This window comes from Sphaerodactylus townsendi, linkage group LG15, assembly GCF_021028975.2.
Source record: "Sphaerodactylus townsendi isolate TG3544 linkage group LG15, MPM_Stown_v2.3, whole genome shotgun sequence".
NCBI classification, from domain to species: Eukaryota; Metazoa; Chordata; class Lepidosauria; order Squamata; family Sphaerodactylidae; genus Sphaerodactylus; species Sphaerodactylus townsendi.
This window is the reverse complement of record NC_059439.1, coordinates 38828056-38841905: the sequence shown is the minus strand read 5'-3', so window position 1 is coordinate 38841905 and position 13850 is coordinate 38828056. Positions and strand designations below refer to the sequence as shown.

Below are 13850 nucleotides of genomic sequence, written 5' to 3'. Positions count from 1 at the left end.
CCTATCACCACACATGTCTGTGTGTTGTGCCATCAAGTTGCTTCCGACGTCTGGCCACCCTGCGAATGAATGACCTCCAGAACGTCCAGGGTTGTGTCTTCCTCAATAGAGTTGGTCCATGTTGGGTGTTCCTGTTCTCTTGTGGCCTTCAACATCTCCCAGTGTTGCTGTCTTTCCCAGTGACTCTTGGGTTCTCCTTATGTGACCAAAGTAGGATATCCTCAGTCTGGTCATTTGAACTTCTGGGAAGAATTCCAAATCCTACGGCCTGCTCTGCTCTTCTGCTCCTTTGTCAAAGGCGTCGAACTCCCTTGAGGTGAGCTTCTTGCTCAGTGCAAGCTCTTTCCTGGGGCTGCTGCCTCTTTTGTTGCTGGGGAGATCCAAGCGTGGCCCCCGTTTCATTGCCTCTCTCTCCTTCCTCCCCCCACAGATATCCGAGACAGCGGGAAGAAACCAGTCATGCTCTTCATCCATGGCGGATCCTACATGGAGGGAACAGGGAACATGTTCGCCGGCGGCAGCCGCCTTTGGCTGCGCACGGCAACGCGATTACTGTCGCCACTATGAACTACCGCTTCGGCGCATGCCGGGTGGGGCGTGCTCAAGCTCCGTCCCCACTGGCTCCTGGGGGTGGAGGGGGATGGACTCAGGTGCCTTGACTCCCTTTCAACATCATTCTCCCAGATAAACTATGGCGGATTCTGCGTAAACCAAAAACAACAGTGTGAAAACATTGTGAAAACGTTGTAAAATGGTTTAAAACAGTGGATCATTCCGCACATGCAGAATAATGCACTTTCAAACTGCTTTCAGTTTCCTTGAAGTTAAAAGTGACAGTAAAAAAATCCACTTTTCAAAACAGTCGTGAAAGTGGTTTGAAACGCCAAGCTATTTTGGCGTAGCGGAAGGGCCAGTGTAAGAGTTTTACACCATTTTTCTGCCACACCATTTTCACACCACTGCTTTTGGCCCATGTAAAATCCGGGCTGTGTCCTACCTTTGGCGGTCGCTTCTTTCTCACTTTAGATAATTTTGTTTCATTTATTTTATTTCAAAAACGACAGGCGAAAAAAGAGCAGGAAAGGAGAAAAACTCAAAATCTAGCAACTAATAAGTGTGGGGAGGGGGAGAAAAAAGGGAAAAGTGTATATAAAGTGGAAATAAAAATATAACAATAGTGGTGGCAGATCTACATATAGATTTCTGAGAAACATTTCCAAATAGCTAAAAATAAGTCCCTATGTAATTGTTGTCTGTGTCACATGCATTCAAATATGGATAATGTTGCAAGGTCAATAATCCACTGAATTGCAGGAGGTGGGTGTTTATCTCTCCAGAGTTGTAATATGAGTTCTGTAGCTGTGGTCAGGACACGGAGGGTCCGTTCTCATTGACCACTGGTTGGATTCCAAGAGATGGGCAGATAGTTGAAAAGTGCGTTCGCATCCTCCAAACTCATAAGAACATAAGAACTAGCCTGCTGGATGAGACCAGAGTCCATCTAGTCCAACACTCTGCTACTGTGAGGGCCCACCGTGCCCGTGAGCCACATGCAGGATGCGAAAGGCTCTCTGCGGCTGTTGCTCCTGAGCACCTGGTCTGCTACATACATTTGCAATCTGGAGATCAAGGAGAATCACGATAGGTAGCCATAGATTTACTTCTCTCCCATAAACCTGTCCAAACCCTTTTAAAAGCTATTATCCAGGTTAGTGGCCAACAATTCCTCCTGTGGTCAGATATCTCCAAACACCAATCACACGTTGCGTGAAGAAGTGTTTCCTTTTATTAGTCCTAATTCTTCCCCCCAGCATTTTCAATGGATGCCCCCTGGTTCTAGTATTGTGAAAAAGAGAGAGAAAATTTTTTCTCTGTCCACATTTTCTACCCCATGCATAGTTTTAAAGACTTCAACCATGTCCCCCCTCAGACGTCTCCTCTCCAAACTAAAGAGTCCCAAACGCTGCAGCTCAATGAACGTTCTGTTATAAAACTGATACGCACGATAACTTCCTCCCAGCAACACAAATGACTGGCCGTGCTGAAAGCACCTAGTTAAGAGATGCATTCTACACAAGCGACAACTTTTAGTTTATGATTACACAGTCACAAATGGACTTGTGCACTATAATAATTCCCACATTCTAGACCACAGCAAAAACCTTTCCACTTTTACTCTGCTGTATCTTGTGTGATGGTTTATCCTACACATTCTGAAAGCAGAAAAAAATATCCCACAGTGCTGGAAAACTTAAGTAATAAAACTTATTAGGTTCAGACTTTGCGGTTTTCCAGAGGTACCATAGATTGCCAATTTCCTCCCATCAACTCCTGCCATCACGCTGGCAGGGGCTGATGGGAATTGTAGTCCATGAACGTCCGGAGAGCCACAGGTTGCAGACCCCTGCTCTAGCTCCTTTGGTAGCAATGTTCAGCCAGCTTTGTATAAAATCTGCTGTTCAACAGATCTGGTCTCATTTATTCATGTTGAGCAATTATACATAGTTAAGTCCATTTCCTTCTGCACACAGGAGGGACCCCATAGCAGGAAACAGCATCTGCGAGAAACAGAGCAGGAACCGGAAAGCGTTATGCCCAAGTGGGATGAAGTTCCCTGCAGGGAAGAGGCCGCGTACGGTAACGGCATAGACAGAGCTTCTTTCGGTTTGATGTTAGTCTCCTGCCTGACCAGGAAACAGGCCGCCTCAAATTTAAGTCATCTGCTGAATCGGCACCAGGATGTGGTCCAAGCCCCCACCCCTCTCCATTCCCCCTATGGGTGTGAAATTTACCCAGGCTCTGCCGAAATTAATATTTCACAATACTCACCGTTGCGGCCTTATCTTCGCAAAAGTGGCCCCGGACAGAAACAATGATTACCTTTAAAGGAGATCAGTCCTGTGGGTCGACTTTGTTTTAAACAAAGGCAAAAGAAGTCTCTTTTCCACCGATAAGGCTTTTTCCAAGCTTTGTTTGGAGTACAAACGTGTCCTCAAAGCAATCGCCAAGCTTAGTATGCTGATGGAGGCTGCCGAGGTAGAGCCCGCAGCGTCAGCCTCTGGGATGAGTTGATGCAGGCAACAGAAGTGTGGGAAGGGGAACGTGCTGACTGGAACTCCCGCTTCTGCGCCAGTTTTTTGACTGGTGCCACACAGAGGCAGGTTTTGGTCTTTGTGTCATGTAAGAACATAAGAACATAAGAACAAGCTTCAGCTTGGACTGTGAGACCAGAGTCCATCTAGTTCAGCTCTCTCGTTACCGTGAGTGGCTCCAACAACCACAGGTGCCTTTGGGAAATTGGCTAGCAGGGAGGCGTGAACGCAATGTTCCCGCGCCGTCTCCCGGAAAGCACCTGGTCTGCTGGCGCATTTGCAGCTCCCAGATCAAGGGAGGGATCAAGATTGGTAGAGCCATAGATCGACTTCTCCTCCATAAATCTGTCCAAGCCTTTTTTAAAGTTATCCAGGTGAGTGGCCATCACCACCTCACCTCCTGTGGCAGTGCATATATTCCAAACACCAATCACACACGCTATGGAAGAAGGCGTTTCCCTTTATTAGTCCCTACCTCTTCCCCCAGCATTTTCATCACCGGATGCCCCCTGACCTAGTATTGATGGGAGAAAGAGAAAAAATTTCTCTGTCAACATTTTTCAACCCCATGCATAATTCTTATAGACTTCAATCCTATCCCCTCACAGACGCCTACTCTCCAAACTAAAAGAGTCCCAAACGCTGCAGCTCTCATAGGTAGCAGGTACCCAGTCCCTCAATCTCATCCCTCTTGGCCTTCTGTACCCTTCATCGGTATCTCTTCGATATCCTTTTTGAGATGCGGCGACATGAATGGATGATTTTGTTACAGCCACCCCCTCATGTGGTTTTCTCTCTGCTGTTCCTCCATAGGCTTCATGAGCACCGGGGACCAATCTGCCAAAGGAAACTATGGCCTCCTGGACCAGATTCAGGCCTTGCGGTGGCTGAACGAGAACATCGGCCACTTTGGGGGAGACCCCGAGCGGATCACCATCTTCGGCTCGGGGGCCGGGGCCTCGTGCGTCAACCTTCTCATCCTGTCTCACCACTCAGAAGGTAAATGTTTTGGTGGCTTCCTGAGCTGGAACTGGGCCCCCCTGCAAGCACCATCCACACCTTTGTCTTTTGCAAAGTTCTACTTCGTAGACATACCCCTGAGACCATCTTAGCAGTGTATGCGAGGAGTGTTGCTATATATATGAGAGCCTGTAGGGACCTGGAGGGAACCTGGCTTGACTCCTCAGCCTCAAGCCACCTGAGCTTTGGAGGTTTTACCTGGGAATTCAGATTTCGGCCCCACACTCCCCCTCACACATGCCAGCCGGGTGACCTTCGGCCCAGCCAGAGCTCTCGAGCTCCCAAGCCCTAACCCACTTCACAGGTGCGTTTAAGCTGTGAGGGGGAAGCGCAAGGCATTCGGTCAGTCTTTGAGTCTCCTGCACGGAGAAAGTTGGGATATAAATCCAAAACTCTTCTCTTCTTCTTTCTTCTTCTTCTTCTTGCTCCCTGTCTATGGGCTGCCCAGCGCTACTCCTCTTCCACACACCGTCCCTTTCAGAAGAAAAAAGAGAGGCTGGCACTAATGCGAGAGGGTTATACTCACTCCCTCACCGGAGGGCCTCCAGGTCCTGATTCGTCAGATCTTTGTCAGGCCGCCGTGGCGCTGGCTCTTGTTTAATTGTCCGCGATGTATACCATGCACTTCAAGTCTTAGGGTTGCTATGTGGAGACACACAGTGGCAAACCACCTCTGTTGGTCTCCTGCCTGGAAAACTCTATGGGGGCACCGTAACTTGGCTGCGGCTTGGCAGCAGTTTGCCACAGGTACCATATTCCCTTGTGTGGACTGGTACCACAGGTACCATGTCTCTTTATAGCATTTCTACCCCTCCCCACTTTACATCCCAAGTTCTCTTGCATTGCTCCATCCGAAGTCCTCCGCATCTCGACCTGTCAATGATGCTAGCCTCTTTCCCCTCCCTTCCGCAGGTCTGTTCCAGAAAGCCATCGCTCAGAGCGGCACCGCCATTTCCAGTTGGTCAGTGAATTACCAGCCTCTCAAATACACCCGGATGCTGGCCTCCAAGGTGGGCTGCGACCACATGGACACAGGGGACACAGTCGAAAGTGCTCTCGGGCGCTGAAGCCCAATGAGCTATCGGCTTCCATCAGACATTATCCGTTTCAGCCTCCGCTATCACATCGCTGGCTGGGTTCCGGTCGTGGACGGGGACGTGGTCCCGGATGACCCGGAGATCCTGATGCAGCAGGGCGAGTTCCTCAACTACGACATCCTCATCGGCGTCAACCAGGGGGAAGGCTTGAAGTTCGTGGAAGACTCCATGGAGAACGAGGACGGCATCTCCGCCAGCTACTTCGACTTCACCATCTCCAACTTTGTGGACAACCTCTACGGCTACCCAGAAGGCAAAGACATCTTGCGGGAGACCATCAAGTTCATGTACACGGACTGGGCTGACCGGGACAACGGCGAGATGCGCCGCAAGACCCTCCTGGCGCTGTTCACTGACCACCAGTGGGTGGCGCCTGCCGTAGCCACCGCCAAGCTTCATGCGGAGTATCAGTCGCCGGTCTACTTCTACACCTTCTACCACCACTGCCAGATCTGACACCCGCCCGCCGAAAGTGGGCTTGATGTCGCCTACGGGGACGGTGGTGGTGGTGGTGGTGGAAGATCCCTATCGCTCTCGGGTGCTCCATGATCGGGCGCTTTCACAGACCTTCTTTCCTTGCAACTTTCCCAAGAACGATAAATCATGCTGAGCTACTGCGTGGTCGCGACCCATACTGAACTCCAATTTTGCCAAAACCGGGTGAGATGTTGGGTACAGAATGGAAGAGTGCAAGAGGGAAGGGGGAAAAGATGGGCAGAGGGAGGCAGTTCTGGGTATGGTAAGTGGGGGAAAGCCAGCAGCTGGGGACCCAGCAGCTGAGAGCATACCGATTGGCATGCAGAAGTTCCTCGGTGGTTCACCTCCGCCTCTCCAATGTAAAAGGTCGGTCTCCAGCATAACAATGTGAAAGGGTTTCCAACTTGAGTCCCTGGAGAGCCACTCCCAGTCTGAGTGGGCTGACCTTGATTGACCGGAGGGGGGGGGGCGGTCTGACTCAGTAACCAAGGTGCCCAACTTCAGCGCTCCGCGTGCTCAGGTTAGCGGGCGACACCCCTCAAGAGTAAGCTTTATTAGAGTCAGCGATTCTCAACCAGGGTCTGGTACCCTGGGGTAACATGAGCACATCCCAGGGTACCCTGACAATGTTATTGCTCGCCCACCCCCAATCGAATCAAATGGATTTCAGAAGGGCTGGGAGGGGGGCTTGGAAACCCTCATGGGCTCTCCTTTTAAACAACATTTAAAATACAGCATTGTTTTTTTATTTGTCTAAATGGCGGTGTGGATTGGGGCTTAGATTTTAAAAGGAGTTTCCTTTAAATCCCCCCCCCAATCCATGCCACTTAGGCAAAACAAACAACGTAAGTCACCAATGTTGTCATCGCCAGCCTCCCTCCTCCCCTGCTTCTTGGCTAACACTCCCACCTACAGGCTAAAAGGAAAAGCCCTTAAAAATGCAAAATTCAGAACCTCAAGGGTACCTTGAGATATCAGTAAGAGCTTATAATCAAGGGCATCACGCCAAGGCCGAAAGGTTGGGGAAACACCGGATTAGAGTGTCGTGATCTCAGATCTCCGCTTAACCCTGATGATCTGCACTGGGGCCAGTCCCTCTCAGCCGGGCCACAAATTTTGTGTGTATTATTGGCTGTGGGAATAATATGCAAACGAGGGGTGGGTTCGGGGGTCCAAGTAGTGGGGCAGGAAAGGCAGAATGCATGGGTCGAGTGTAGAGCTTGACGGAGGCCAAGAGACCTTGGTAGGTTCCAGGTGACCGCCTACAGGCTCCTTCCCTCATTCGCGATGCATGCTTCGTGTAATTTTAATATAATCTTTAAACGTTATCTTTAATCTTATCAATAGATCTATATATCAATCTATCAAAAGATCAATATAGCAATATAAAAAGGCGAACTATTTGAAGAAAGTCTTTTATACATTTTATACAGTGGCGTAGGAGGTTAAGAGAGCTCTATGTATCTAATCTGGAGAACCGGTTTGATTCCTCACTCAGTCTCTGCACCTCCACTTTCACAGGGTATGTTTGTTGTGGCAAGGAGATTTCAGTAAGCTCCCTTTGAGTCTCCCCTAGTGGGAGCAGAAAGTGGATATAAATCCAAACTCCTCCTCCCTCCTCCCTCCTCACTCTTCTTCTTCTTCTTCTTCTTCTTCTTCTTCTTCTTCTTCTTCTTCTTCTTCTTCTTCTTCTTCTTCTTCTTCTTCTTCTTCTTCTTCTTCTTCTTCTTCTTCTTCTTCTTCTTCTATTGTTTATAGTGGGAAGTGAGGTGGGAGAAATGGGGGGGCAAACTGCAAAACCATAATAGTACAAACGTTCATGATTGTCTGACTCTTGATATACTGTCAGCTCAAGAGTCAAGACTGATGGGCTCACTTGCTTCAGTACAAAACTACAAGTCTGGAGACATCCCAGTAGGTTGATCAAACGCAGGGTCAAATCGGATGTTTGGACCGATTGACTAGTCTTATTATTTTAACTGTTTTTAGTATTGATTTATCAGTCTGTTGCTATGGTTATTTAAATGTAAAGATCTAAAGATATGCACGAATGGGGGGGGGGCACGGGCAGTAGAAAATGAAATGGCCAGACAGGAAATGGGAAGTCGTCAGCGATAGGCGGGTGGGTGAGAGGGAAGCGGGCAAAACAGCGCCAGGGAGTAGGAGGGGGGGTAAGACCAGGGGGGCTGGCAGCAGGCCGAGGGAAGAGGTCTGGGGCAAAGCTGGGGCAAATCTGTCCTGCTCTGGCAGTGAAATAAAATTAAAATCGTGCTGCAAGCGGATTTGCTTGCCGCAGAGAGAGTGGGAAGTGAAAGCAAGCCTACAGGAAATACGTCTGTTAGTTTTTATACCCCGCTTTTTTCTACCTTTAAGGAGTCTCAAAGCAGCTCACAAACTCCTCTCTCCTCTGGGTCCCCCCCAATAGAAGACATCTTTGTGGAGGCAAGTGTGGGGCTGAGAGAGTTCAGAGAGAACTGCGTTGAGCCCAAGGTCACCCGGCAGGCTTCATGTGGGGCAGCTGGGAAAACTAAACCCGGATTGGCACATTAGAGTCTGCTGCTCACGTGGAGGAGCGGGGAATCAAACCTGGCTCCTCCCTCAGATTAGAGTCCACCACTTTTAACCACCCCGTTGAAACATGTGGAGGAGGGGATCAGGATTGGGGCAGCTGGTTCTGCCTCCCACCCGTGTAAATTCCAGATCTCATTGCAAAGGGGGCTTTGAACGCATGGAGATTAGGGTGGGCCCGATCCTCCCACCCATATTTTCCTTTCTGCACTAGATGAGTGGCTGGCAGGTCTTCTGCAGTGGCGTAGTGGCTAAGAGCAGTGGCTAAGAGCAGGTGCACTCTGATCTGGAGGAACCGGGTTTGATTCCCTGCTCTGCCGCTTGAGTTGTGGAGGCTTATCTGGGGAATTCAGATTAGACTGTGCACTCCCACACACGCCAGCTGGGTGACTCGGCTAGCCTGCCATGTTCTTTCAGGAGCTTTCTCTCAGCCTCCCCACCTGGCACCTCCTCACAGGGTGTTGTAGAGCAGAGGGAGCAAGGGCAAGGAGATTGTCAGCCCCTTTGAGCCTCCTACAGGAGAGAAAGGAGGGATATAAATCCAAACTCCTCCTCCTCCTCCTCCTCCTCTTCTTCTTCTTCTTCTTCTTCTTCTTCTTCTTCTTCTTTTTCTTGGGGACGAGAAGATGAATGGACACTGAAGCAAATTTCAGACACACTTCATGTCTGGCAGAATTTCATGTCGATTCTGACTCTGGCTAATTTTCGTCCACCGCGTACATTCTGCTTTCAACGTCCTGATCTCCTACCCTTTCAAATCTCAGTACTCTGAGAGAATTTAGGGAGGCAGTGCTCCTAAGGGCTGATACATTATTCATAGTTTTACATTTTATTGTTCCCACTGCCAAGTCCTCTCTTAAGACATTAGGCTTGCAACCTACGGCTCTCTCCCAGGGATGTTCATGGACTGCAATCTCCACCTCAGCCCCCTGCCAGTGCATATACTGGCTGAAATCTGAGAGCTATTGTTGCACTTCGCTCGCGAATGCCCTCTCTAAATCAGGGTGTGTCCAACTCTGGCAATCTCTCTTCAGGGATGTCTTCAGATTTTTCTCTTTCTCACAATAATTAGAACCAGGGGGCATCCATTGAAAAATGCTGGGGAAGAGAATTGCAGGATCTCAATCAAAGGTAAACACACTTCTTCCACGCTAACTCCAGATGGGTGTTTGGAATATGTTGCCACACAGGAGGTGCAGTGATGGGCCACTCACCTGGAGATAATTTTCTTTAAAAGTGCTCTGAGAGACAGATTTACATGGAGGAGAAGTCGATCTATGGCTACCACCCATCCCCCTCCTTGATCCTCCTTGATCTGAGATTGCAAAATGCCCTCCAGCAGACCAGGTGCTCGGGAGCAGTGCAGCAGCAGAGAAGGTCCCCTTGCTTTTCACCTCCTCTGCACGTGAGTCTCCTAAAGGCACCCAGGCCACTGCTGGTAGCAGAGTCAGTGGACTAGACGGACTATGGTCTGATCCAGGAGCAGCAGTGGCGAGGAGGTTAAGAGCTTCGTGTATCTAATCTTGGAGGAACCGGCTTTGATTCCCTCGCCTCTGTCAGCTTTCTGAGCTGTAGGGAGGCAGGCTTATCTGGGGAATTCAGATTAGCCTGGCGCAGACTCCCACACCACACGGCCAGTTGGGTGACCTTGGGCTAGGTCACCAAGCAGCTGGAGCTCTCATCTCAGCCCTTCCCACCCACCTCACAGGGTGTTTGTTGTGAGGGGAAGCGGGCAAGGAGATTGTCAGCCCCTTTGAGTCTCCTGCAGGAGAGAAAGGGGGGATATAAATCCAAACTCTTCTTCTTCTTGCTTTCACCTCCTGCATGTAAGCTCCCAACGGCACCTGGTGGGCCACTGTGAGTAGTGGAGAGCTGGACTAGATGGACTCTGGTCTGATCCAGCTGGCTTGTTCTTATAAAGTTACTTATGTTTCAAGCTGAGTTAGCTAATTCCCATCAGCCCCTGCTGGCAACGGCCTTCACTGGCAGTAGGGGCTGATGTGGGAATTGTAGTCCAAGGTGAACATAAGGAAGCTCAGAGTTGACACACACACACACTCTTCCTCGCTTGATTCATCACTATCACTTGGAGAGAGAATGCTGAGAACCAGAATGAAAACGAGAAGGTAAATTTTGAAGTGGCCAAGAGCACCTGGAGAGCTTTTCATCCCCAGCTCCCTTTCATCTCTAAGGCTGGCAGTTTTCAAAGAGTAGAAAGGATCTCTGAAAGCAGCCAGGTATCCATTGCAGGGATTGGAAAGGGCTGTCAGATCACAGCCAGTATGATGACACCAACGGGTTTTCAAGGCAAGAGACGTTCGGAGGTGGTTGGCCATTTCCTACCTCTGCATAGCAACCTTGGACCTCCTGGGCGGCCACCCCACCAAATTGCAATGTAGATAAATATATACAAAACAGAATGCATTGGAAAGAATTAAACTTTAAAATCACAATTTAGGACTGCTGCCCTGTTTCCCCGAATATGAGACATCCCCTGAAAATAAGACGTAGTAGAGACTTTGCTGAAGTGCGATATATAAGGCATCCCCCGAAAGTAAGACGTAGCAAAGTTTTTGTTTGGAAGCATGTTTGACAAACAGAACACAGCAAAATAAGACATCCCCTGAAAATAAGACACACATAAGCTTATCTTTTTTTGGGAGCAAAAATTAATATAAGGCACTGTCTTATTTTCGGGGAAACACGGTAGTAAGTTAACCCCGTTGCAGTAGTCCAGCCTGTATTGTCACTAAAGGCAACAGATTGCCTAGAAGAGAGCTGGCCTTTCAAGAACGTCAAAGAGCTGATCGCCTGTGTCAAGCTTCTCCCAAAGAAAGAGAGTCCTGAGAGAGAGAGCCACATTTCTGCGGATTTCTCTTGAGAAACCTCTACAGGATAGCAGTGACCTGAGCCTTTATCCAGGGTGGGATGTTATGGACTAATTCCCATCAGCCCCCCAGCCAGCATGGTAATAGCAGCCCAGTTAGGCCATGCTGGTTGGGATGGGCCTTGCCAGGGAATTGTAGTCCATAACATCTGGAGTGCCAAAGGTTCGCCACCACGGCTCTAGGAGAAATCCCTCCCGACACCTTTCACAGGGAGAGAGACTGACCATTGAACCCGCAGAAGTCTGGAGCCTACCTCGTGACTCTCTGGTCTGCCGCCAGTGCTGAGTTTCCCTCGCTTGTCACATTAAAAACACATGCTGAAGACCAACTCAAGGCCGGCCTGTCTCTTTCCCTGCCATGTCTGAATAGTAAGAGGCAAATAAAGGCCCCGGGAATATTCAAGGGACGGGCTGCAGTGCTTACAAAGGAGAAGCAGTGGCGTAGTGCAGGTTAAGAGCAGGTGCGCTCTAATCTGGAGAACTGGGTTTGCTTCCCCGCTCTGCCACTTGAGCTGTGGAGGCTTCTCTGGGGAACCAGATTAGCTTGTGCACTCCAACACATGCCAGCTGGGTGACCTTGGGCTAGTCACAGTTCTTTGGAGCTCTCTCAGCCCCACCCACTTCACAGGGTGTTTGTTGTGGCGGGAAAGGAGATTGTAAGCCCCTTTGAGTCTCCTTACAGGAGAGAAAGGGGGAATATAGATTATTTAGCAAGCCTTTATTGGCGTAGACAGCAGTACAACAATAATAAAAAACGGATTAAAAAGCATATACAATACAGGACATAAATGTTAAGTCGAAGGAAATCTACTGGCGTTTAGTAATTTCCAGGAGAAAGTCTGCCACTATCATACAGAGAGAAGGATCAGGATTGTCCAACAAGTAGTGTAATCTAAATAAATCGGGGAGATGGGGTAAATGTAAAGGAGTAAGATTCACATTACTTGGATCTGATTTCCCTTGAATCTGGAAACAGTGTATTAGTAATTGGTGGGCCAGGAGATTCAATCTGGAGCCACTTCAAGTTACATGGGCTGACAATCTATTAGCCTTTTTCTTTCAGCTTCTTAAATCTGCCATGTAACAAGGCAGAAGACATAACATTATCCAAACTCCTCCTCCTCCTCCTCCTCCTCCTCCTCCTCCTCCTCCTCCAGTAATGGAGGGGCCACAGCAGGAAGGGCTGGGTGCTAGAGGCAGTGCCTTGGTCAGCCTGCTTCAGTGGGCCGTCCTTGGGTCTTGGCTTGGACTTAGTCAGGTTCAGACTTAGCCTTGGCTGAGGCGTTGTCTTCTCTTGTTTCTGCCTCCCCTCCACAGGGACCCCAACCAACCGGTCCCGCAGGACACCAAGTTCATCCACACGAAGCCCAACCGCTTTGAAGAGGTGGTGTGGACCAAGTTCAACACGAAGGACAAGCAGTACCTGCACATCGGCCTGAAGCCCCGGGTGAGGGACAACTACCGAGCCAACAAGGTGGCCTTCTGGCTGGAACTGGTGCCCCCCACCTTCCACCAACCCTCCCACGAAGCCCCCCGCGACACGTCGACCACACGACATTAATTTTAATTCACGCGCGTGATCCCTCCCTCAGTCACGGCACCTCGACATGGCGTTCCAGCACCGCACGCGTGGGGCCCAGCACCACACGCCGGCCGATCCCGACCCTCCCTCCGGACGAAGACGACACGGGCCGGTCGCAGCACTACGTCCCCTTCCCAGGGGACTCGCGGGACTATTCCACCGAGCTGAGCGTCACCGTGGCCGTCGGGGCCTCCCTGCTCTTCCTCAACATCCTGGCCTTCGCCGCCCTCTATTACAAGCGGGACAAGCGGCACGAGTTGCGGAGCGGGCGGCGCCTCAGCCCCCAGCGCAACGCGGCCAACGACCTTGTCCACGGGGGACAAGAGGAGGAGATCATGTCCCTGCAAATCAAACACTCGGAGCACGACGCCCACGACCTGGAGCCTCTGCGGCCCCACGAGATCTTACGCCCCGCCTGCCCTCCCGACTACACACTGGCCCTGCGCCGGGCACCGGACGACGTCCCCCTGATGACCCCCAACACCATTACCATGATCCCCAGCACCATCTCGGGGATGCAGGCTTTGCACCCGTTCAACACCTTCCCCACCGGACACAATAACACCCTCCCCCACCCTCACTCCACCACCCGTGTATAGTTGCTCTCCCCCCTCGTACCCTCAGCCACCTGGCCGTGGTGGCCCCGATCCACCCTGCTCAAAGAGGGAGGCGTTCTTCCCGCCATGTGGATGGGTCTTTTATATAACATTGTGGCAACAGAAGGATAGATGGAGACTCCCCTGCGCCCCCGCCCTGCCCCCCCGCCGTGCCATAGCTGGGCTGGGCTGGCACTCCTTCACCCAACTTGGTTTTATACTGGAGCCTCCGTCATCTTCTGGCCTCGGAGAGGAAGGTGTCGAGAAGGAGAGGTCCTCCTTTCAAAGAGCTTGTCCCGCTGTCCGAGGGGCTGGGATCCCTTTGAATGTGGCCCTGGGGGGCAGCAGTTCCCCACTTGTGGGGTGAGGAGTTGCCTTCCACTCGATTCAGACAGATGATGGAAATGCCAGTATCGTTCCAGAGGTGTTTTCGGTGCTCAGGGTGCCAGAGAGGAACCTTCCACCTCTCATCCATTCTGGTCCGATGGCGAAGACATCCACGCCCTTCCAAACCACGGGATGGATTTGAGG

General features: G+C 50.6%; 1 protein-coding gene across 1 annotated transcript; it reads left to right on the top strand.

Annotated features, from left to right (window-relative positions):
• The first annotated feature begins 434 nt into the window (after positions 1–434).
• Positions 435–13330, top strand: NLGN2 (neuroligin 2). The gene is given in 7 exon segments (XM_048517956.1): positions 435–590; positions 3906–4091; positions 5025–5725; positions 5728–5766; positions 5769–5869; positions 12459–12754; positions 12757–13330. Coding segments are annotated over 7 exon segments (2007 nt in total). The 5' UTR covers positions 435–472; the 3' UTR covers positions 13323–13330.
• The last annotated feature ends 520 nt before the right edge of the window (positions 13331–13850 follow it).